General features: G+C 50.7%; 1 protein-coding gene across 1 annotated transcript; it reads left to right on the top strand.

Annotated features, from left to right (window-relative positions):
* The first annotated feature begins 348 nt into the window (after positions 1-348).
* Positions 349-23,235, top strand: PITX2 (paired like homeodomain 2). Its single transcript, XM_038755042.1, has 4 exons — positions 349-549; positions 4,430-4,562; positions 19,914-20,119; positions 22,641-23,235. The coding sequence occupies exons 1-4, from the start codon at positions 349-351 to the stop codon at positions 23,202-23,204; spliced, it is 1,104 nt and encodes a 367-aa protein (XP_038610970.1). The 3' UTR covers positions 23,205-23,235.
* Positions 23,236-23,912: the final 677 nt, after the last annotated feature.

Raw genomic sequence — 23,912 nt, 5'->3', positions numbered from 1 at the left:
GTCTCCACCTCCCCCACGCCTCATTTACACAGACACAGACACACACACACACACACTTACATACACACTCACACTTCTCAGGCCTTCTGTCCCGTCAACTCAGCTCCAAAGGGGAGAGAGAAAGAGGGGGGAGGTGGAGACCCTGGGAAATTAGTCCCAGCGGCAGCAGCCCAATTTCAAGGGCCCGACGACCTTCTCTTCTTCCCCACTGCAGCCCCTTCCCACCATGAAGATCCAGGTTCGTTCGGTTTGTGCTCTAGCCCCTCTCCCCCCGACCCCCAACTCCGGATCTGCATGCGAAGGAGTCGCAGATCCAGGACTCAGGGTATCCCCCCTCGTCCCCAAGGGATGGGGAGAGGGCGGTTCTCCTCGGCTGCTAGGGACAGAGAGCCATCGCTCCATTCTTTCTCCTATTTTAAAAATCCCTTTTTCATTGTGGTGGTGGTGGTGGTGTTTACTGTTGTTCCTAAAGAAGGCCCTCCCCGCCCCCAGCCCGGCGGGAGCGACGAGGAGTTGGAAACCTTGGCCTTTCAGGCCGCTCTCGGAGAGGTGGATGGGGATTGGGGAAAACCCTGGGTTTCCAGGAGAGAAGGAGGGGGCGGGGGATGGGAGGGAGGAAAGAGGAGGGAGAGGGGGTGGGACGTGGCTCTCTATCGAGGGTCCTCGCCTGCTCTCCCCAGACAACGAACACCCTCCCTCCGGGAGCAATTGCCCCAGTTTCCAAGGCCTCCCACCCCCTGCCCCCGGGGTCTTAAATTATTCTTCAAGATAAATAAATGGCTGGGAGACGGGGTGAGGATCTCCGGGGTAAGGCATTGCTAAATATGGAAAAGTGAATTCGGGTGGATTAAAGGGCCGAGGCCAGCACGCTGCTGGAGCGTCGGAATCGGCAGGCTTCGCTGCCCGGGATTGCCGGCCGGGGAAATGCGGGGCCCTTCAAAAAAAACAAACCAACAACAAAACAAAAAACCCAGAGGAAATGTTTTCCGACGGTTAGCTAAATCACTCGAAGGTTCTTCAATCTTCCTCCCCTCTCTCCATCTCTTCACCGACCCCCCGCACCCACAGTCACATCCACACACACGCAACCAGACACACATCCACGCACATCCACACGCAACCAGACACACTTCCACGCACACACAACATGCACATCCACACACACGCAACCACAGACACACATCCAGACATATCCACGCACATACACACGCTACCACAGACACATGTCCAGACACACCCACGCAGCCACACACATCCAGACATACACACGCACATATACATCCACACCCACACAACCACACACATGCACATACACATGTACATATTCACCCACGCCACCACAGACACTCATCCAGACACATCCACGCACATATACACACACAACCACAGACACATATCCAGACACACACATACACATGCACATCCACACCCACTCCACCACAGACACACATCCAGACACAGACACGCACACCCACATGCACATCCAAAGTGGCTCAGTGAAAAAAGCATGAGCTTGAGAGTCAGAGGTCATGGGTTCTAATCCCGGCGTCACCCCTTGTCAACTATGTGACTTTGGGCAAGTCACTTAACTTCTCTGTGCCTCAGTTACCTCGTCTGTAAAATAGGGATTAAAAGTGTGAGCCTCACATGGGACAACTTGACTACCTTTACCACCAGCCCCCCCAGCGCTTAGAACAGTTCTTGGCACATAGTAAGTGCTTAACAAATGACATCATTATTATTATTATCCACACAAATCCAGACACATACACATGCACAACCATATACACAGAAGCACATACCTACAGCTAAACATTTAGCATCCCGGAGTCAGGACTATTGGCTTCCTGTTAGCCCACTGTTGGGTACTTGTACTTGTACTTCCCAAGTGCTTAGTACAGTGCTCTGCACACAGTAAGCGCTCAATAAATACAATTGATTGATTGATTGACCCTCACTGGCCAGATTAGGGCCGTGTGGGTGGGTGAGATGAGACGTCCAAATTCCAGGGGCTTCTCGGAGGGGTTGGACCAGCCTTGTCAGAGCCTTGGGCCACTCCCTACCCCATCCCTCATCCCTCCTTGCCTTCCAACCTCAAACCCCCGTTTCCCCCTCTTTTGCAGATAACGGGTGATGGAGACCAACTGCCGCAAACTTGTGTCGGCGTGTGTGCAATTAGGTAAGAGGGCCCATTTGGAGCCTGGAGGTCCCCGGGCCCGACTGGAGGTGTTGGGAGGGGTGGGGGGAAGCCCAGACAGAGTCACCGTGGCCTAGTGGCTAGAGCATAGGCCTGAGAGCCAGAAGGTCATGGGTTCTAATCCTCACTCTGCCACTGGTCTGCTGTGTGATATTGGGCGAGTCACTTCACTGAGAAGCAGCGTGGCTCAGTGGAAAGAGCCCGTCTCGGGAGTCAGAAGTCATGGGTTCAAACTGTCAGCTGTGTGACTTTGGGCAAGTCACCTCGCTTCTCTGGGCCTCAGTTACCTCATCTGTAAAATGGGGATTAAGACTGTGGACATGGGACAACCTGATCACCGTGTATCCTCCCCAGCGCTTAGAACAGTGCTTTGCACATAGTAAGCGCTTAACAAATGCCATCATCATTATTATTATCATTCTCTGGGCCTCAGTTACCTCACCTGTAAAATGGGGATTAAGACTGTGAACCCTAGGGTTGTGTCCAACCTGATTATCTTGTACCTTTCCCAGCACTTAGAACAGTACCTGGCACATAGTAAGTGCTCAACAAATGCCATTATTATTATTATTATTATTATTGAGCCAGGCCCAGGCCCTATTATTCCTCCCATCTCAGGAAGTGGGTGGCATCCTAGCAAACTGTTCCTCCGGGCAGAAAGAGAAGGAAGGGGGTAAAATATTCTATGTGAATTAAACCATTGCACTCGTAGCTTCAAATTCTAAAGCAATACACTGAAAAGATTTAGGGGGAAGCAGAGGAGTGAGCTATTTGGAGGATACCCCAGCCCTGGCCTGGGTGGGTGGAGGGGGTTGGTCCTGCCATCTTATGATATAAGAATAATAATAATAATAATAATAACAATAATAAAGGTGATGATGGTATTTGTTAAGTGCTTACTATGTTTTAAGCATTGGAGTAATAATAATAATAATGGTATTTGTTAAGTGCTTACTATGTGCCAAACACTGTTCTAGTACTGGAGTAATGATAATAATAATAATAATAATAATAATGGTGTTTGGTAAGTGCTTATTATGTGCCAAGCACTGTTCTAAGTGCTGGAGTAATGATAATAATAGTAATAATAATAATAATGATGGTATTTGCTAAGCACTTACTATGTGCCAAGCACTGTTCCAAGTGCTGGAGTAATAATAAGAATAATAATAATAGTATTTGTTAAGCACTCACTATGTGCCAAACACGGTTCTAAGCACTGGAGTAATAATAATAATGATAATAATAATATTTGTTAAGTGCTTACTATGTGCCAAGCCCTGTTCTAAGCGCTGGAGTAATAATAATAATGATAATAATAATATTTGTTAAGTGCTTACTATGTGCCAAGCCCTGTTCTAAGCGCTGGAGTAATAATAATAATAAATATAATGGTATTTGTTAAGTGCTTACTATGTGCCAAACACTGTTCTAAGTGCTGGAATAATAATAATAATGATATTTGTTAAGTGCTTACTATGTGCCAAGCCCTGTTCTAGGCGCTGGAGTAATAACAATAATAATAATAATGGTATTGGTTAAGCACTTACTATGTGCCAAACACTGTTCTAAGCGCTGGAGTAATAATAATAATAATGACATTTGTTAAGCGCTTACTATGTGCCAAGCCCTGTTCTAAGCGCTGGAGTACTAATAATAATAATAATGGTATTTGTTAAGCGCCTACTACGTGCCAAGCCCTGTTCTAAGCGCTGGGGGAAATACAAGGTGAGCAGGTTGTCCCCCCGGGGGGCTCACAGCCTTCATCCCCACTTTCCAGATGAGGTCACTGAGGCCCCGAGAAGTGAAGTGACTGGCCCGAAGTCACCCAGCTGCCAAGTGGAGAAGCAGCGTGGCTCAGTGGAAAGATCCTGGGCTTTGGAGTCGGGGGTCGTGGGTTCAAATCCTGGCTCCGCCACTTGTCAGCTGGGTGACTTTGGGCCAGTCACTTCACTTCTCTGGGCCTCAGTTCCCTCATCTGTACAATGGGGATGAAGACTGTGAGTCCCGCATGGGACAACCTGATCAGCTTGTAACAGCCCCGGTGCTTAGAACAGTGCTTGGCACATAGTAAGCGCTTAATAAATGCCATCGTTAAGGGGCGGGGCAGGATTAGAACCCACGACCTCTGGGTCCCAAGCGCGGGCTCTTGGCCCCCGAGAGGGGCTGGGCCTTTGTGTGTGTGTGTGTGTGTGTGTGTGTGTGTGTGTGTGTGTGCCCGGGCACCTGCAGGTCCCCGCCGTCGAATGCCTTTTCTCCAAAGCCTCCGAAATCAGAAAGGTCAGCGAGGTCAGCGAGTCCCCCGACAGCCGGAACGAAGCGGCCACCGGCAAGCTGTTCGCCCGGCAGCGGCCCAGCGCCAAGGGTAGGGCCCGGCCCGCAGGACACGCCCGTTGGGCGGACGCCCCGTCCACCGTCCGTCCGCCCCGTCCATCGTCCGCCAGACCCGCCCGTTCGTCCGACGGCCCCGTCCGTCTTCCCCAAGCCCTCCCATTCGTCCGACCGCCCCGTCCATTATCCGTCCGCCCCGCCCACTCGTCCGACGGCCCCGCCCGTCATCCCCCAGCCCTCCCATCGGTCCGTCATCCCCGTCCATCATCCTTCCGCCCCTCCCATTCGTCCGTCGACCCCGTCCATCATCCTTCAGCCCCGCCCAACCATCCATCCACGCCTCCCATTCATCCGTCAGCCCCGTCCATCATCCGTCCGCCCCTCCCATTCGTCCATCGGCCCCGTCCATCATTCGTCCTCTCTTCCCATTCGTCCGTCAACCGCATCCATCATCTGTCCTCCCCTCCCATTCGTCCGTCGGCCCCGTCCATCATCCGTCCGTCCCGCCCACTCGTCCGACGGCCCCTCCCGTCATCCCCCAGCCCTCCCATTCGTCCGTCATCCCCGTCCATCATCCGTCCACCCCTCTCATTCGTCCGACCGCCCCGTCCATCATCCGTCCGCCCCGCCCACTCATCCGACGGCCCCGTCCGTCATTTCCCAGCCCTCCCATTCGTCCGTCAGACCCGTCCATCATCCGCCCGCCCCTCCCATTCGACCGACCGCCCCGTCCATCATCCGTCCGCCCCGCCCACTCATCCGACGGCCCCGCCCGTCATCCCCCAGCCCTCCCATTCGTCCGTCAGACCCATCCATCATCCGTCCGCCCCTCCCATTCGTCCGACCGCCCCGTCCATCATCCGTCAGCCCCGCCCACCCATCCGTCCGCCCCTCCCATTGGTCCGACAGCCTCGCCCATCACCCGTCCGCCCTCCCATTCATCATCATCATCAATCGTATTTATTGAGCGCTTACTATGTGCAGAGCACTGTACTAAGCGCTTGGGTAGTACAAATTGGCAACATATAGATACAGTCCCTACCCAACAGTGGGCTCACAGTCTAAATGGGGGCCCCGAGCATCATCCGTCCGCCCTTCCCATTCGTCCGTCAGCCCCGTCCATCATTCATTCATTCATTCATTCATTCATTCATTCGATCGTATTCATTGAGCGCTTACCGTGTGCAGAGCACTGTACTAAGCGCTTGGGAAGTACAAATTGGCAACATAATCCATAATCCCGACTCCACCACACGTCTGCTGTGTGATCTTGGGCAAGTCACTTAACTTCTCTGTATATAGGTATATATGGTTGTACATATTTATTACTCTATTTATTTATTTATTTATTTTACTTGTACATTTCTATCCTACTTATTTTATTTTGTTGGTATGTTTGGTTCTGTTCTCTGTCTCCCCCTGTTAGACTGTGAGCCCACTGTTGGGTAGGGACTGTCTCTATGTGATGCCAATTTGTACTTCCCAAGCGCTTAGTACAGTGCTCTGCGCATAGTAAGCGCTCAATAAATACGATTGATTGATTGATTGATTGATTCTCTGGGCCTCAGTTCCCTCATCTGTAAAATGGGGATGAAGACTGGGAGCCCCACGTGGGCCAACCTGATCACCCTGTATCCTCCCCCAGCGCTCAGAACGGTGCTTCGCACACAGTAAGCGCTTTACAAATGCCAATTATAATTATTATTATTATAATCCATGGATGGATGTGAGCCCACTGGTGGGTAGGGCCTGTCTCTATATGTTGCCAACTTGGACTTCCCAAGCGCTTAGTACAGCGCTCTGCACACAGTAAGTGCTCAATAAATGCGATTGATTGATGGATGGATGGATAATCCATCATCCGCCAGCCCCGCCCACCCGTCCACCCGCCCCTCCCATTGGTCCGTCGGCCCCGTCCATCATCCGTCAGCCCCGCCCATCCGTCCACCCGCCCCTCCCATTGGTCCGTCGGCCCCGTCCATCATCCGTAAGCCCCGCCCATCCGTCCGACGGCCCCGCCCATCCTCCGTCCGCCTGCCTGGAGAACGTCCCCTCGGTGGGGATCCCTCTCCCTATAACGCGGGGGGTCTGGGAACGGTTGCCTGGCAACCATCCCCCTCCCAAAGCAGCCGTCCTCCCCCGACGCCGGCAGGCCTCTCTCTTCGCCCACCGTCCTCCTCCTCCGTGGTCCCCTGCCCTGCCCTGGCCTCTCCCAACCCCGACTTCCCAGCCCTGCGGAAAATTGGCTTAACGCGGAAAAGTGATCCCGCAGCGCCCTCTTTCGCCCTGCAGGCTACACCGCACCCTGCCCGACCGGCCGGCGCTCCCTCGGGCTCCTCCTCCTCCTCATCAATCATCATCATCATCATAGTAATAGTCTCTGTTAAGCGCTTACCATGGGCCAAGCACTGCTCTGAGCGCTGGGGAAGATCCCAGGTCATCAGGTTGTCCCACGTGAGGCTCGCAGTCTTCATCCCCATTTTACAGACGAGGGAACTGAGGCCCAGAGAAGAAGAATAATAATAATGGCATTTATTAAGCGCCTACTAGGTGCAAAGCACTGTTCTAAGCGCTGAGGAGGTTACCAGGTGATCAGGTTCATTCATTCATTCAATCGTATTTATTGAGCGCTTACTGTGTGCAGAGCACTGTACTAAGCGCTTAGGTTACTTGGGTTACTTAGGTTGTCCCACAGGGGGCTCACAGTCTTAATCCCCATTGTACAGATGAGGGAACTGAGGCCCAAAGAATAATAATAATAATGGCATTTATTAAGTACTTACTGTGTGCAAAGCACTGTTCTAAGCGCTGAGGAAGATACCAGGTGATCAGGTTGTCCCACAGGGGGCTCACAGTCTTAATCCCCATTGTACAGATGAGGGAACTGAGGCCCAGAGAAGTGAAATGAGTTGCCCAAACTCACACAGCTGACAATTGGCGGAGCCGGCATTTGAACCCATGACCAAGTGACTCCAAAGCCCGTGCTCTCTCCACCGAGCCACGCTGCTTCTCTTAATAATAATAATAATAGTCATCATCATAATAATAGTAATAGTATTTGTTAACCGCTTACCACGTGCCAAGCACTGTTCTAAGCGCTGGGAAAGATCCAAGGTAATCAGGTTGTCCCACGTGAGGCTCGCAGTCTTCATTCCCATTTTACAGATGAGGGAACTGAGGCCCAGAGAAGTGAAGTGACTTGCCCAAAGTCCCACAGCTGACAAGTGGCGGAGCTGGGATTAGAACCCACGATCTCTGACTCCCAAGCCCAGGGTTTTGCCGCTAAATCACGCAGTGACCCCAAGAGCTTTCTGATTTCTTTCTGATTCAAGCCCACTGTTGGGTAGGGGCTGTCTCTATATGTTGCCAATTTGTACTTCCCAAGCGCTTAGTACAGTGCTCTGCACATAGTAAGCGCTCAATAAATACGATTGATGATTCAAGGGTCCCGGCAGAAAAGGAACCGTCGCCCCTCCCCATAAAAAAATGTCCCTTCCCACGTGAATGGCGCTTTCAGAAAAATAATAGGGAGTGAGAGGGTGGGGCGCGCCGGTGGTATTAACCGGGTGGGGAACCAGGGCCTGTAATGATGATGGTTTTTGTTAAGCGCTTACTATGTACCAAACATGGACTAGACGCTGGGGTGGATAAAAGCTATAGACGATAGGCCGGCAGCAGAGCGAATCGCGTCCGGGCAGGACAGACCCGTCTTGAATAATAATAATAATAATAATAGTATTTGTTAAGCACTTACTATGTGCAAAGCACTGTTCTAAGTGCTGGGGATGTTACAAGGGTGATCAGGTTGTCACACGAGGGGCTCACAGTTTAATCCCCATTTTACAGATGAGGTAACTGAGGCTCAGAGAAGTTAAGTGACTTGCCCAAAGTCACACAGCTGACAAGTGGCAGAGTCGGGATTAGAAACCATGACCTCTGGCTCCCAAGCCCGGGCTCTTTCCACTGAGCCACGCTGCTTCTCTTGAAGCCACTTGCTTTAATAATAATGATAATAATAACAAAGCACTGTTCTAAGCGCCAGGGTAGATACAAGGTAATCGGGTTGTCCCAAGTGTGGCTCGCAGTCTTCGTCCCCATTTTACAGATGAGGTAACTGAGGCCCAGAGAAGTGAAGTGGCTTGCCCACAGTCACACAGCAGACAAGTGGCGGAGACGAGATTAGAACGCAAGTCCTCTGACTCCCAAGTCCGGGCTCCCAAGTGACTTTGGGCAAGTCACTTAATTTCCCTGGGCCTCAGCTCCCTCATCTGTAAAATGGGGATTAAGACTGTGAGCCCCATGTGGGACAACCTGATTACCTTGTCTCCCCCAAGCACTTAGAACAGTGCTTTGCATATAGTAAGCGCTTAACAAGTGCCATTATTATTAAAGACTGTGAGCCCATTGTTAGGTAGGGATTGTCCCTGTTACCGAATTGTACTTTCCAAGCGCTTGCCGACTTGTACTTCCCAAGCGCTTAGTACAGTGCTCTGCACACAGTAAGCGCTCAATAAATGCGATCGAATGAATAAATGAATGAATGGTACAGGGCTCCGCACACAGTGGGCGCTCAATAAATACGATTGAATGAATGAATGAGTCAATCAATCGTTAGTATTTGTTTAGCAGAGCACTGTACTAAGCGCTTCATGGAGTTTCGTACAACAGAGTCAGCACTGGTACAAGTGAAAAATCCTCTCGGAGGATCTTCTATTCTCTGAAAGTCCCAGATGCCGTAATAAACAAGACCGAGGTGGCTCAGGGTCACTAGAGTTTCGGAACCCCCCTAGTCATCATCAATCATCATCAATCGTATTTATTGAGCGCTTACTATGTGCAGAGCACTGTACTAAACGCTTGGGAAGTACAAATTGGCAACATATAGAGACAGTCCCTACCCAACAGTGGGCTCACAGTCTAAAAGGGGGAGACAGAGAACAAAACCAAACATACTAACAAAATAAAATAAATAGAATAGATATGTACAAGTAAAATAAATAAATAGAGTAATAAATATGTACAAACACATATACATATATACAGGTGCTGTGGGGAAGGGAAGACCCGCCTTCTTGATTTTAAATATCAGTGGGGGGTTCTAATGTAGGATGGAGGAGAAGGAGAGAGGTGCAGCAGAGCAAATAGATCGTATTCCAAGCAGAAAACAAACGCCTTACATTTCGGGATTCATTGAATTCGAGGCCAGCACCGTTTTGTTTAACGAAACGTCTCTAAACAAGCCGAATAAGGGACATTAAACTGCAACAATGTTGCCAGCATCCCTGATCGCCGAGTTAAACACTTACTTGTAAAGCGCTCGGGATTAACCCATCGGGTTAAATAGGGCCAATACAAAGATAACATCGGGCGATTTCTTGTCATTAAGATTGGGTTCGATTCTTCTTCTGTTTGATAATCGGCCATAAAAATAAATTATTAGACCAGAGTGTGTTTGGAACATGGTTACAAATCAAGAGCAGAGAACATTCTCCATGAAGGGTTTTCGCAAAAGCTTGGAATCCACTACATCTGCGGAATGAGCAATTACTCACAATTCTGGGGAGCGCTGGTTCTCCGTCCAATAATCCTTGGATAAACGTAGGATCTGGAAAATTTCCTTCCCTCCTCTCTTTGGGTTTAGAGGACAGCAAAGTCATCGCCCCCACCCCCCACCCCAAGCCTCTTCCCCTTTTAGTTAACCCTCAAATGGTTTCAAAGGGCAGACCACCTGCCCTGACAATGGGAGCCCACCGATATGAGCAATGCTAAGGGTTCAGAGTGGTGATGTCTACAAGGACCAGATGAAACCAGCCCGCGTTGGCTTTTCTCTCCGAGAAAAGCACGGTCATTTTCTTCTTAGTCCTTACGAGGCAGGATTAGCGTCGGACCCATACACATTCCTGGTGCCCTTCGGACAGAGGAGGGGACATTGCTCTCCAAACACGCTTGCAGCCGTTCGTGAAAATGAGCCGTGCGATTTGGAGAGACCCGGCAAACTTAGATAACCACTGGATTTGCGGGGTGGGTGGATAGAGGGGATTTGTTCAGTGACACATTTGGAGAGGAAGGTTATCCGAACAGGCCTCGTGTTCCAGAGAAATCCTGCTGGGTAGGGACTGTCCATCGTGTTAGGACCAGCAAAAAAGGAACCAGCTTGCTTTAGGTTATTTACACGATTTCTTTCATTTTGTTTAAACCTTTAATCTTCGGCGTTCTGTACCATATGATACCCGGGAAGGCGATGGCTCTCTGTTGGTTTCCATGGTTCCACAACCAAATTTTGCTCTCAGTCACGGCTTGGGGGAGATAGCCCAGCTGGGTCTATGGATGGGCCACTTCTGGCCTTCTGCCTTGTCACGCGAGGCGCGCGTGGGTGGGTGGCTTGCAGAAAGGGCCTCACCAGCAGATGATATGCAAACACTTCGGCAGTGTGTGTGTGTGTGTGTGTGTGTGTGTGTGTGTGTGTGTGTGTGATAAAATGTCAACCTCAAAAGTCCCAGTTTTCCACTGGGAATGTCCCAAGGTTCAATTGCCTCAGGGGAGACGAACTAGGACATTGGGTAGAGATGGGAGGCGATTCTCAGCTTGAAGACCAGTAGAGTCTCTCGGTCTCTGTACCAGGGTGTCTCCATCTCTATCTTTTTCTGCGTCTCTGTTTTCTTCTGTGCCTCTCCATGTCTCTGTCTCTCTCCCGTTCCTTCTGAAGCTTTCTTTTCATAGGCTTGTCCTTCGTGGAGACGTGTGACCCAGGATTCGAACTATCCACCTCGAATTCGTGACAGTGTCTCAGTAGAAATCGTGGGCGGGTTGAAAGAGCGAGTTCGTGGTTCCCTTCCTGGAATGGGTTCCGACCCGGTTTAAGCCATTGTAGCGCTCCTAAGGGACAATCTCTTCGGAGTCGCTCCTTTTCTCTCCATTTCCGTGCTGTGGCGTTAACGAATCCCACTCCAATAGCGTTCCGTTAAGCTTTAGATTTTTAGAAACGCGGGGTTTCTCCACGGAAACCCAGTTCCCACTCTTTGGCTTTGCCCGAATCAAGAACCGGCTCCGGCGCTGAGCTAGGCCTCTCCACCTCCCTTTGCGTGCAGAATTGAAGCGCATCTCTCACCCCGCAAACGAAGCCGGGGTCTCCACGGCCCGGGAGATGGGAAACCACTTCCCTCCGTGGATTCTTAATTTCTCCTTGAAAATCTTCTGTGGTTCCTACATTATGAACCAGGTTTTGCGCTTTTCTAAAAAAAAAAAAATAACCAGAGCAACCGCCCAAATGGGTCGCCCCAAGAAGATCTCAATCAATTGAAAATGAACTGAATCGCGGCTAGATGAACCCGTCGGGGGAGAGAGGCAGGGATTGGGGGCTTGAGAGGGAGGGCTAGACCGCTAAGGGTTCTGACCTTGACAGAGCCCTGGATGGAAAACAGGAGCGTCAAAACCGTGGGTATCCATGAGCTTGGGAAATACGGGGAGAAAGAAGGACCGCGTTTGAAAGAAAGGGACAAAGCAGAGGAGAGAGAGAGAGAGAGAGAGAGAGAGAGATAGATAGAGAGAGAGAGAGAGAGAGAGAGAGAGAGAGAGAGAGAGAGAGAGAGAGAGCAGAGCCATGGAAGCTAAAGGGAAGGCGTTGGAGAGAGATTAGGGTAGTGGGGGCGGGAAGGGGTTTGGTAACAGAACAATAAACTTGCAAGCTTTTGGTGACTAGCCAGAGGGAAAGGAGATTTTCAATTTCTCGTCTCAAAAAAATCCACGTCCAACTCACATTGTGTGCATTTCAATGTTTTGCTAATTGATGGAATTGTAGGTTGTCCCCAAAGGCATTAAATTATATGACAACACCCGCATCCAATTAAAGTTTGCCTTACTATCTTCTCTGCTATCGAAAATGGGGCAAATTCAAAGTTTCTTATTGTTCGCTGGCTATTTTGCGTAGCTAGATGATAATATATGCAGCAGTTGTTAGACCGACTCCAGGGAAAACTAAATGTATAACGAAAGCTTATTCGTGAGCAGGAATATACTAATGGAACAATCTGATGTCTTCTTAATCCTATGTAAAAAGCTTTGTCGTCTTCCTAATATTGACTGAATGGGTAATTAATGGCTCTTCATCTAGGAGAATTCCCGGTAATCCAAGATAGGCGAAAGACAACAGCCAAAGGTAAAAGGCAGCAGTACTAACTGGAGACTCACCTAAGAACCAATTTATCCGTTTAAGAAAGTATTGCGCCTGGAAACAATGATCTTATAATAGATGAAGTCTAAAGTGGCGAAGTAATACCTCTGCTCTGCCGTGCTAAACTCTTTTCTCTTTGTGCCTCTGTCTCTGTTTTCCCTTCTCCCTCCCTCTCTCTCTCTCCCTCCCTCGTTCCTCTCCTGTTCCTCCGCTTTGAGGTTTGGGGTATCATTCGCACTTTACAAGGAAAGCAAAGATTGGGTCGAGATTCATTAGGCTGAGCGGCTCGGTTACAGGTGCTGAGAAACTAAATATCCAGTTTAATTCACCAAAAAATAGATTTTCTTACCCAGCATAGCGAGATTAAAGTGTGAAAGTATGTATGTGGGAGAAAGCATGGGGGGGGGGGGGGGAGAGGAAAAGAGGGAGAGAGGGAGAGAGAGAGAGCAGGAGAGGGGGAAAATAAAGCAGAGATCAGCAGTAATGGAGTCACTTCATTGTGAGGATTGAGACGCAGAGTGCCAAAGATTCTACCAGCATGTTTTTAACACGTTGACATTTTAATTTAAACCTTTAGAAGTAATATATTCCTTGCGTTACTACAATGAGGTTGTTTTTTGTCAGCTGACAGCTTTTAAAATATTATTTCGCTAGGGAAATAAAAGCTTCATCTCAGATTATAGGTGGGTATTTTTGGATTTATGTGATTTATGGTCACCATGACAACCAACGCTGAATGTTAGCTCCCCTCATGTCTGGAAGGGGTGGAGGAAGCGAAGGAAAGAGAGAGAGAGAGAGAGAGAGAGAGAGAGAGAGAGAGAGAGAGAGAGAGAGAGAGAAAGTTTCCGTCGGCATACAATATAGTTTTGAAGGAGTGCCGTTTTCCCTTCTCATCGCACCTGTTTCGTTAGCCCTCCTTTCTCTATTTCTCCAAACTCCCCCAGATAAACTAAAGGAATTCTGGGGAGACTGGAAGGGGATGGAGGGGGGCGGGGGGGAGGTCTGGGTTCCAATCCGATCACCTGGGGAATTCCCCTGCCTCCATGCAGCTCCTCCCGACCTGGCCCTGACGCCGCCTGTAACGCCAAATCCATCCCAGGTGTCAGTGGTCAAAAAGAAAAAAAAAAAAGAAAGACCCGAAACAGAGTCCGATTCGCCATTCCGGGGATGGGGGAGGCGCCCAGGGCACCTCGGACGCCGGGGTTCCTGGAGAGTAGGCTAGGCTACCCTCCCGATCGCATCATCCCGGCCTGTCCCCGCGGGCCTCCCCGAAAGGCAAAATGGGGCGGTGCGTGGGAAGAGGCGGACTATTATTATTAATCCTATTTATTGAGCGCTTACTGTGTGCGATGCACTGTACTAAGCGCTTGGGAGAGTACAATAGGAGAAGAGGAGGAGGAAGGACGGGAGAGAGAGAGAGTGGGGCAGAGAAAAAGAGGGGAGACGGAGGGGAGCTAGAGGAAGAATAAGAGAAGTCGTAGTCCGGGGAGCGCTGTGGACAAAGAAAGGGAGAGAGAGAGTATTAAGCCTTCCACCGAGTGACAATCCCTTTTTACAAATATCTAGCATTCTATAGTATATGTATGATCTGTTTTTTTCATTCATTCGATAGTATTTATTAAGCGCTTACTGTGTGTAGAGCACTGTACTGAGCGCTTGGGAAAGTACAATACAACAATAAAGAGTGACAATACCTGCCCACACCGAGCTCACTGCCTAGAGGACTTTTCTTTGGGGAGGGGGGGTTCAGAGCGGAGACAGGGAGTAGCCCCCAAGTGCAGAGACCATTATTTCTGGGAAAATAAGTCCTCCAAGGCCTTGGCCCCGCCTGTTCGGACACTCCCAGACCAGCATAGGCGGTGATGCACCGTAGAGTCAACCAGGGTGACATGAAATGAGAATTTTAGGCAATCGACAGTCGATTAAAGGCAATCTCAGAGCCTGCCTGACCTCAAAGAGGTGGGAGGAAGGGGGCGGGGGGAGCATTCCGTGTCTTACATTAGAGATCCGGTGGAAAGGTTGATGCAGGGCCCTGAGGCCCTTGAATGTCCTGCCACCCATTTTACCGGTTGAAAAAGGACCAGTTGCACTAGACCAGAGGTTAGCACTGGGAAAATCCTTCATCCCCAGTGTGGGCTCTTTTGGTGTCGGAGCGATGGAAACGGTGGGAGAGTCCTTGGGGGAGAGAGACGGTTCCTACTCTTTTCTAACCATTTCTACCCCTCGCTCACCCAGGTATATTCACCTGCCCAGGCTTTCGGGCTAAGTCGATCTCTGTTCCGACTTTTAATTTCTCCTCCGCCCCCAGCCAACGCACCCACATACTGAAAACGACTCGATCAAATTGTAGGATTTGTTGGAATCGATTAATTGAGGTCCGCGTTTTAGACCGCGCTTTGTTGCAGTTACTCGGGAAAAGGGGCAACGGCTCCCCCAAAATCTAAGGATTCAGCTGATTCTGAACTTGACCGTCTCAGTCAGTGGCTACATAAGCAGGATAAAGGATAGACTCATTTACCCCACAGTTAGATAGTATGGATCACTGGGGCCAAATAAACTACTTTACCCCATTAACAATAACCACCCCCCCACCCTGAATGATGCAGGTCATCCACTTAAATCTGCGGGTGTAGACACCCAACCTAAAATTTTAAAATAGCCTCTCCTTTCCCGTCTAACTTCTCGACCTCAGGGATTTTAACCTTGAAGGGGGAGAAAAAGAGATAAAGGCAGTTGGCGTGGCAGATTTTTCGTCCCTTGATAGAGTTTGTTCGTTAAAGAAATCTTCGGAGGAAAAGGCGTATCAGGGACCGCAGCTACACAAAGAGGTTAAAAAGCAACTGGGATATGATTAGTAAACAAATTGTGCAGAATAGAGCTGGATTCATATTGACTTAGTTATAGGTCATCGGCTGGCAGTGCGATGGGAGGAAATATTTACTTTACACATATACTTTATGATCTTGAGGGAATTAGAGAAAATTCAATAAGAAAACGGTTAGAATTATTTAAAACCCTTATTTAAAAGACTTAAGCAAATCAGAGTCTTATCAGATTAAAAACCACTACAAATATAAGAGCATTGTCTCCATCGAAACGCTGTGGGGTTCTGAGCGGGAGATGCTTTGCCAAATCTCAGGGATAAAACACGTCACTTAAACACCAGATAATGAGCAGAATGTAAATTAATTTAACCTTCTTTACCAACAGGCGGCTAAAGTAATACGTATAATTTAGTGATAAGTAAGATCGTATGAGATGATATAGAGGGGCATATGATCATCAGGTAATAAGGAACCGTCATGGAGAGGGAGAGGGGAGGAGAGAAAATGTGAAAAGGGAGAAGGAGGAGGAAGGGGGGGAGGAGGAGGAGGAGGAGAAAAAGGAGGAGGGAGAGGAGGAGGGGGAGAGAAATCTAGAAAAATGCTTTTTGGCTTAAGATATGTCACCTATAAAGCTCTTCTTGTAACTAATTTCCCAGAAAAGTGTGAAATCCATGAGCGCGTGTGCACGCACGCACGCACGCACATGCACACAAACAGGCACACATTTGGGTCTCTGTTTTAATCTCTAAACTTTTTCGAAATGTGAAACGTAGAGTAACCAGAGATTTGTTTTCGGCTTTTCAAAAGAAAAAAAGCGTGTAAGTTACAGTTACATTTGCCGTCTGCTCCCTCTACCCTCCCCCTGGACAGACTGGTTTAATCTTTTTAAAATTTGTAGTGAGTTTTTCCTGCTTTCTGCTTACAGAAGGGGTTGAGCTTGTTCATGAAGTTTCCAATTGGCATGAGCAAGGCCAGAGGAAGGATTTCCATAGGCACCTTGCACTGACACTGCAAATCATTGACTCAACGAAGATAAACACAAATACACACTCGGGGACGATAAACTCAATTTCACAATGAAACAATCCCCAATGCAGAATCCAGGGCCAAGATTAGTTTGGGCTATGTGGGTGCCCCCTAGAAAGAGAGGAACGGGGGAAGGAAAGAGAAGGAAGACAAAAATGACTCTATTATATATCTGTGCCTCTATTTTAAGCAGTCCTTTGGCATCCTTTTCAGTTTCTCCGGGAGCAGTGGAAGTTCTTTCTGAGACAAATGGAACTCCAAATGAGGTCGAAGTTTGTTTTCTCTTCGTGACTGAGTCGGGTTTCACTTCACCACTTAGGGAATCTCTCTCCCTTTTCATTCCCTCCTCCGATCCCCATATTACTAGTGGATCATTCTGGGTTTTATTCCGGAAAGAAATTGGTGTTCGATCTTAGCCGTATCGGTCTGTCTTGTAAATTTCAAAAAGGAGAATCTCTTAAATGAAAAAAGACCAGTGTCTTGGAAATTTTCCTTGAAATGAGTGGTTTGAACCGTCCGGGAAGAAAAAAAAAACAAAGTATTTTTTATATAGCGACCCTAACCTGCTGATTCCCGATTGATAAGAAAGTAAACAAGAGATTCTGTTTTAAAGCTTGACTTCCAAGGGAGGGCGAGTTTAGTGTAAGGACTTGAAAGTCAAGGATATGAGTTCTACTCAACGTAAGGACAGAAAAGCTTTCGGGAGTTTCGAAAACGTCGAATTTGAGTTTCATTCTATTGTATGTTTTCGGCCTGGGATACTAACGGAGAATTCAGAGGCGCGATCCGATGTGCTATTTACTGTTCGGTGAATCCAGAGACCAGTATTTCTAATAAAGCTAACTTCCTCTGGACACTTCCATTTTCTGCTAGATTGCCAATTTGTAAACCCTCCTTTCGCGACTCTTGCCTTGCACCTAAGTAAAGCAAAGCCTTTTAAGATTTGCTCAGTATTCACCTGACGGGAAGTTGGAGTGATTTACCGTTTGCAGGGTTTTTTTTTTTAATTTCACGACAAGGAACTGTCTTGATTCTTTTTTCATTACAAAAATGACCGGGGTGCAATCTGTGGGGGGGAAAAATGATTTGATCCGTGGTTCTGCAACCTCTCTCTCCCCCTCCCTTCTCGCCTCCGAAGAGTCAGGTCTCTCGCAGTTTGGACAGAGCCGGTTTCGCAGGCTCCACCCGCCCGAAGAGATCTGGTCTGAAAAGTGAATTATTTAGCCCTCCTTGGCTTCGCGGATAGGTGGAGACAATGATGGGCTCGTCCCGCCTCCCGTTCGCGGTCCTCCGGTTGGAGGGGAGCGGTGTCATTCTCGCCTCGGTCGGCGGGGCCGGGGGCGGAGGAGGGATGGGGAGGGGAGGAGAGGGGTGGGAAGAAGAGAGGAGGAGAGGGATGACGTTTGGGACCGGCAGAGACCGCCTCTGGTTTTAAGATGTTATAGGCCAACAGGGAAGCGGCTGTGAGTCGTTCGGGTCCGTTGCTCGCTTGGGCGCCGTGTAAGAGGCAGAGCGTTGGAGTATGAGTGGGAGCGGCTGTGAGTGTGAGTGAGAGTGGATGAGCGTGCCTGGGTGTGGGGGTGGATGCGTGCTGTGTAAACGCTCCGCCATCGCCGCCGATTTGGATATAATATCATCTGCCTGTCCCTGTCACTCCTGACACTTGGCTGCCAGGGCCGCTACCAAGCGGGCGGACTTTCTCAGGGTGATTAGGCTACTGCTGCTGCTACTTAAAGGGATTTTGTTGTTGTTGTTTTTTTGGCCGGAGGAGTGACTTTTTCCCCCTTCTCTCTTTGATCTTGGGACCGTCTCCAAAAGGCCCCCCTGCTCCCCTAGGCTGAGCCCCCCACCCCCTTCCCGGTCTCCCCTCTCACCGGCCCCTATGTCCGTGTCTCTCTGGTGACTGTGCCAATCCTCCCGGAGGGTCCGGGTGCGGAGTCCCCGGAAAGTGTCTGCGGGGGAAAGGACACGAGTGGCGTCTCGGACACTTGCCTCTTGCCCCGTCGCGGGGGCGGCCCGGGTGGACTCTTCCGAAACCCTCAGAGACGCATCTGACTCCGATCGATGAGCTGTACGAAAGAGGCTTCGCATTTGGAGCGCCGAACGACCGGGACTAAGCTTTCTTCCTCCTCCCCGCGTTCGTCCTCCTTCTCCTCCTCCTCCTCCTCCTCCTCCTGCTGTCCCCGCCACCAGCCGCAACTAGCCATGGCTTCGGCTCTGGCCCCGGGGCAACCGCGCTCCTTGGACTCCTCCAAACACCGGCTGGAGGTGCACACCATCTCCGACACCTCCAGCCCCGAGGCTGCAGGTAAGCCACGGCCAGGCCGAGAGGGGGTCCCCCCGCTCCCTCCCTCTGAACCCCAGGAACACGGCTCAACGTCTAATAGATCCCAGTAGGGGTCAGAGGTCACCGCCACCCCTGTCCCCCTCTTTCCCCCGGGCTCCGTCGACCGTGCACCCCTCACTAACTTGCAAATACCCAGCGCTTAGAACAGTGTTCGGCCCATAGTAGGCGCTTAACAAATACCATCCTGATGATTGTGATTATCCAGGGAGCCAACCCACTCGCACTTTCCGCGGGGCCTCCAAGGCAGGAGCGGGATTGTTACTATTATGATGATGATGATGATGCAGGAGGGGCCGTCCTCTGGCTCCCAGGACTGGGCTGTGGGGTGACCCCGGGGACTCAGAAAAAGGGGGACCCCTCGGCGGGGCAGATCCCCTCCGCGTCTAGGGACAGCATTTTCAAACGGGTTGGAGCCCAGGGTGATCCGAGAGGGCGTCCGAGACATAGTGGGTGCGTCTGTGTGTGTGCTTGTGTACGTTCTTTGGGACTGTTTGTGCGTGTGGGTGTGGGTGTGCGTACCTGCAGAGTCCGCAATCTCTGTGATGCAAGCACGTGCTATAAAAATAGATCCGCCGCCGATCTAAGATAAACATGTAAATAACCCGTCCGGAGTGACAAACGGGCGCACACACAGACACACACTCCCGCGCGCACCGGGAGGGCGTCCCTCCACCCGGGCTAAGGAGGTCCGAGACCCTCGTCCCGCGGCCCAGGTCCAGAGGCGCTTCCCCCATCACCCCCCACCAGTCCCCCCACCCCGGGGTTGGGCTCCGGACGGCGGCGGGGCTGGAGTGATGAAGCGCTTAGAACAGGGTTTAAATCATGATTAAACCATCAGATACCATTCCCCCTTCTAGACTGTGAGCCCGTTGTTGGGTAGGGACCGTCTCTATATGTTGCTAACTTGTACTTCCCAGTGCTCTGCACACAGTAAGCGCTCAATAAATACTTTTGAATGAATGAATTATTATTATGAAGGGGCCGGTGACGAGGCTCTCGCGGCTTCTCCCTTCCCAGAGAAAGACAAGAGCCAGCAGGGAAAGAATGAGGACGCCGGGGCCGAGGATCCGTCCAAAAAGAAGCGACAGCGGCGACAGAGGACCCATTTTACCAGCCAGCAGCTGCAGGAGCTGGAGGCCACCTTCCAACGCAACCGCTACCCGGACATGTCCACGCGGGAGGAGATCGCCGTCTGGACCAACCTCACCGAGGCCCGCGTGCGGGTAGGCCACGGGGAGATCGGGGGACGGGCAGGGGGGCGACCAGAACCAGAAACCCCCAACGCCACCTCCCCTCGGCCTCCTTTGCAGGCGCAGAAAACAGGAGTGAAACTGTATATATGTGTGGGTGGTGCGTAATGAGTGTCTTTTTGGGGGGAATAAACGCTAGAGCCTATTTTTCCATCTGTACCCTAGCGCCTTAAGAATAGTAATGATGATGGCATTTGTTAAGCGCTTACTAAGTGCAAAGCACTGTTCTAAGCGCTGGGGAGGATCTAAGGCGATCAGGTTGTCCCACCTGGGCCTCACAGTCTTCATCCCCATTTTACAGATGAGGGAACACAGAGAAGCTAAGTGACTTGCCCAAAGTCACACAGCTGACAAGCGGCGGAGCCGGGATCTGGTAGTGCGTGGAGAGGGGTTCGGGTGTAGTGTGGAAAAGGGTGCGTGTGAATGCGGACTTGTGTGTGTGTGTGTGTCTGGGTGTCCCTTCTCCCCTCCTGCCGAGCTGCATTGTGCTGCGCCCCAGCAACGCGATGCAAACTCCGCAGCCAGAGAGCGAGCTGAAAACAGGCTGCAACCTGTAGCGCTTTTAACAAGAAAAAAAAAAAGCTGCAAAATACACAAGGGTTTGGACTTCCTTAGATCTGCCTCGGTCCTTCCCTGCGTTTTCTTTTTCTCTCTTTTTGGAAGGGGGGAGTTACGGGGAGAGATGATGTTTGTTTTACAAGCATTCAAGTCTTTCCGCCCCTGTTTTGTGATTTCTGGTAACAACGCCTAAGTATACGGTGAATATCCTGCTCGTAAATTGTTTTAAAAGAAGTTTTGCCAGTTCCAGACCCGGATTTATTTATTTTTCTGTTTTAGAAATGGTGCTCCTGTTTATTTTTTGGAGGGGAGGGACCAAAATATATATAATACATTTGGGGCTTACCTGGAATCTGTGGCCAAATCTGCCGTCTTAAGGTTGTGCGAAAAGAGGTCGAATTGAACCCTCCACCTGAAAGGTTTTTGGCTCCCGCTGCTCGGCGAGAAATGGGGGATCTCGGTGGATTGTGCAAAGAAAACAGACCCAGCCCGAGAGCCAGGACTGTAACAATAAAATAAAATCCTCGGTCTCGGGGTTTCGGGAGAAGCTGAAAATTCCATTTGGGGAGGGATTAGAGTGTGAATCATTAGCAAATCATTCTAATGAAAAACCGCCACCAGACTAAAAACAGAAGTGGGAGGTGGGCTCCGTGCGTGTGTGTGTTTACATATGTGCGTGTGGGTGTTTTTGTGTGTTTGTACATACGTGTGTGTGAGATAAAGAGAGAGAGTGTGTGGTGGGCCTTTGAATTTCTCCGGAAAGGACTGGAGAAGGCTGCGTGGTCCAGGGCCGAGTTGTGAAACAGTTCCCGCCTGCTGCGTTGCTTTTGAGGCAGGCAGTCCCCCTCCCCAAACTCTCCACCCCCGTATCCTCCTTCTCCCCTCCGAGCCCCGTACGGACTCCCGCAGCCCGGGCAAAGTTTAGCCAGCCCGAGGGGGAACGGGGCCGAAAAAGCAGCCGCAGGATTTCTCCTGAGCCAGCTCGGAAACTGGTTTACTCTCCCGCCTCGGCGGGAGGCCCAAATTGGCAGTAGCAGCCCCGGGGCCGCGGATCTGCGGAGAGGGAAGGTGGGGAAGGGGAGGCCGGGCCAGGCCTGGGGTGGGGGGACGGATGGAAAAGGCAGATAAATAAAGGACGGGTGAAGCGGGACCGTCCCGGGGCAGATCTGTAATGTCAAACATCACTGTTGTCAGCTGGGGGATCCCGGCCTCCAATCCACAAAAGCGGGCGGTGGGAGGTGGGAGGCCGGCGGCGGGGCCTGCCAGATTGTGGATTGGAGTGGGGTTGTGGCGGGGTCAGCTGCGGGGGGCCGGGGCTACCAGGGGCCGGGGCTGCGGGCCTCGGCAGCCGGGGCCTGGAGAGCCAAGGACCGGCGGGGGGAGAGGGTTGGGTCCAAACCGGGCGACGGGGCTGGGCCAGATTGGCAAATCTCCCTTTGTTCGACCAGTCGGGACGTCGACCTCTGCCCTTTGATTTGGTCCATCCGGGGCCGCTCCCGCGGAGTTGGGGGCGACAAGTAGCCGAGTGGGGGGTCTTTTGGGGGTCCCCCGGGCGGGAGCCCAGGACGCTTGGGTCCCTGGAGAGCAAGGAGAGGGGAAAAGGGACGGAGGGTCCCTGAAGGGGAGGGGGACTGCGAGTTGGGTAGAGGCTGCAGGACGTTTGGGAAGGGTGGGGAGGTTTAGGAAATGTCCGGAGACCCCTGTGCCGGGGTGATGGGGTGAGTTCTCAACCGGGTTGTCCCCCGACCCCTCTCCAAATCCGCGTGGGTAGTCAGAAGAGAGAAATTGAGTGTGCATTCCATCCATGACCCATCCTGGAGAAAAGGGGGATGGGGGGGACCCCCTGTCTCCCCCCCTGCAGTCGCCATCTCTGGGCCTCTCTAACCTCTGCCCCCCCCCTCCACCCATCCCCTCCTCCCTCTCGCCCCCAACCCAGGTCTGGTTCAAGAACCGCCGGGCCAAATGGAGAAAGCGGGAACGCAACCAGCAGGCCGAGCTGTGCAAGAACGGCTTCGGCCCCCAGTTCAACGGGCTCATGCAGCCCTACGACGACATGTACCCGGGCTACTCTTACAACAACTGGGCCGCCAAGGGGCTCACGTCCGCCTCCCTGTCCACCAAGAGCTTCCCCTTCTTCAACTCCATGAACGTCAACCCCCTGTCCTCGCAGAGCATGTTCTCCCCGCCCAACTCCATCTCGTCCATGAGCATGTCGTCCAGTATGGTGCCCTCGGCGGTGACTGGCGTCCCGGGCTCCAGCCTCAACAGCCTGAATAACTTGAACAACCTGAGCAGCCCGTCGCTGAATTCGGGGGTGCCCACCCCCGCCTGCCCCTATGCCCCACCGACCCCTCCATACGTTTACAGGGACACGTGTAACTCCAGCCTGGCAAGCCTGAGACTGAAAGCCAAGCAGCACTCCAGCTTCGGCTATGCCAGCGTCCAAAACCCGGCGTCCAACCTGAGCGCCTGCCAGTATGCGGTAGACAGGCCCGTGTGAACCCGGACGGCTGCCATCTCGACCTACCGGTGAAAAGTCAAAAAAAAAATCCAAAAAAATAAATAAAAATAAACATACTGAATGGGGGTGGGGGAACCCCCTTCCCTGCGAGACTGAGAACCATACTAGAAAGTAAATGGGCACTAAAGGGAGAGAGAGAGAGAGACAGACAGAGAGAGAGGGAGAGGAGTAAAGAGAGAAAAAGGAAACCACTGAAAAAAAAATAGCTCCTTTGTTTTCAAAGGAACTTCCTCCGTTTCTGACATCTTTCACTAAAAGTATTTCCAACAGTTACAAGGACACACCCACCCACCTATATATATATATTATATATATATATATATAAGTATATATATGGACAAACGTTTGACTGGATATGACATTTTAATGTTACTATAAGCTTGTTATTTTTTAAGTTTCGCATTGTTAACATTAAAAAAAGACTGAAAGGATGTATATATATCGAAATGTCAAATTAATTTTATAAAAGCCGTTGTTAGTAATATCACAACAGTGTTTTTAAAGGTTAGGCTTTAAAATAAAGCATGTTACACAGAAGCGATTAGGATTTTTTTCGCCTGCGAGCAAGGGAATGTATATACTAAATGCGACACTGTATGTTTCTAACATATTATTATTATAAAAAAAATTGTGCGAATATCAGTTTTAGAATAGTTCCTCTGGTGGATGCAAAGTTGTTTCTGAAAA

This window comes from Tachyglossus aculeatus, chromosome 12 (assembly GCF_015852505.1).
Source record: "Tachyglossus aculeatus isolate mTacAcu1 chromosome 12, mTacAcu1.pri, whole genome shotgun sequence".
NCBI classification, from domain to species: Eukaryota; Metazoa; Chordata; class Mammalia; order Monotremata; family Tachyglossidae; genus Tachyglossus; species Tachyglossus aculeatus.
The sequence above is the reverse complement of the archived record's forward strand: the minus strand, read 5'-3'. Positions and strand labels throughout refer to the sequence as shown.

Bases quoted from the DNA above. Each gene is read 5' to 3' on its own strand.
- PITX2 (XM_038755042.1), top strand. From the start codon at position 349: ATGGGGAGAGGGCGGTTCTCCTCGGCTGCTAGGGACAGAGAGCCATCG. The intron at 4,563-19,913 runs GTAGGGCCCGGC...CTCCCTTCCCAG, and splicing joins GCAGCGGCCCAGCGCCAAGG to AGAAAGACAAGAGCCAGCAG. The intron at 20,120-22,640 runs GTAGGCCACGGG...CCCCCAACCCAG, and splicing joins TCACCGAGGCCCGCGTGCGG to GTCTGGTTCAAGAACCGCCG.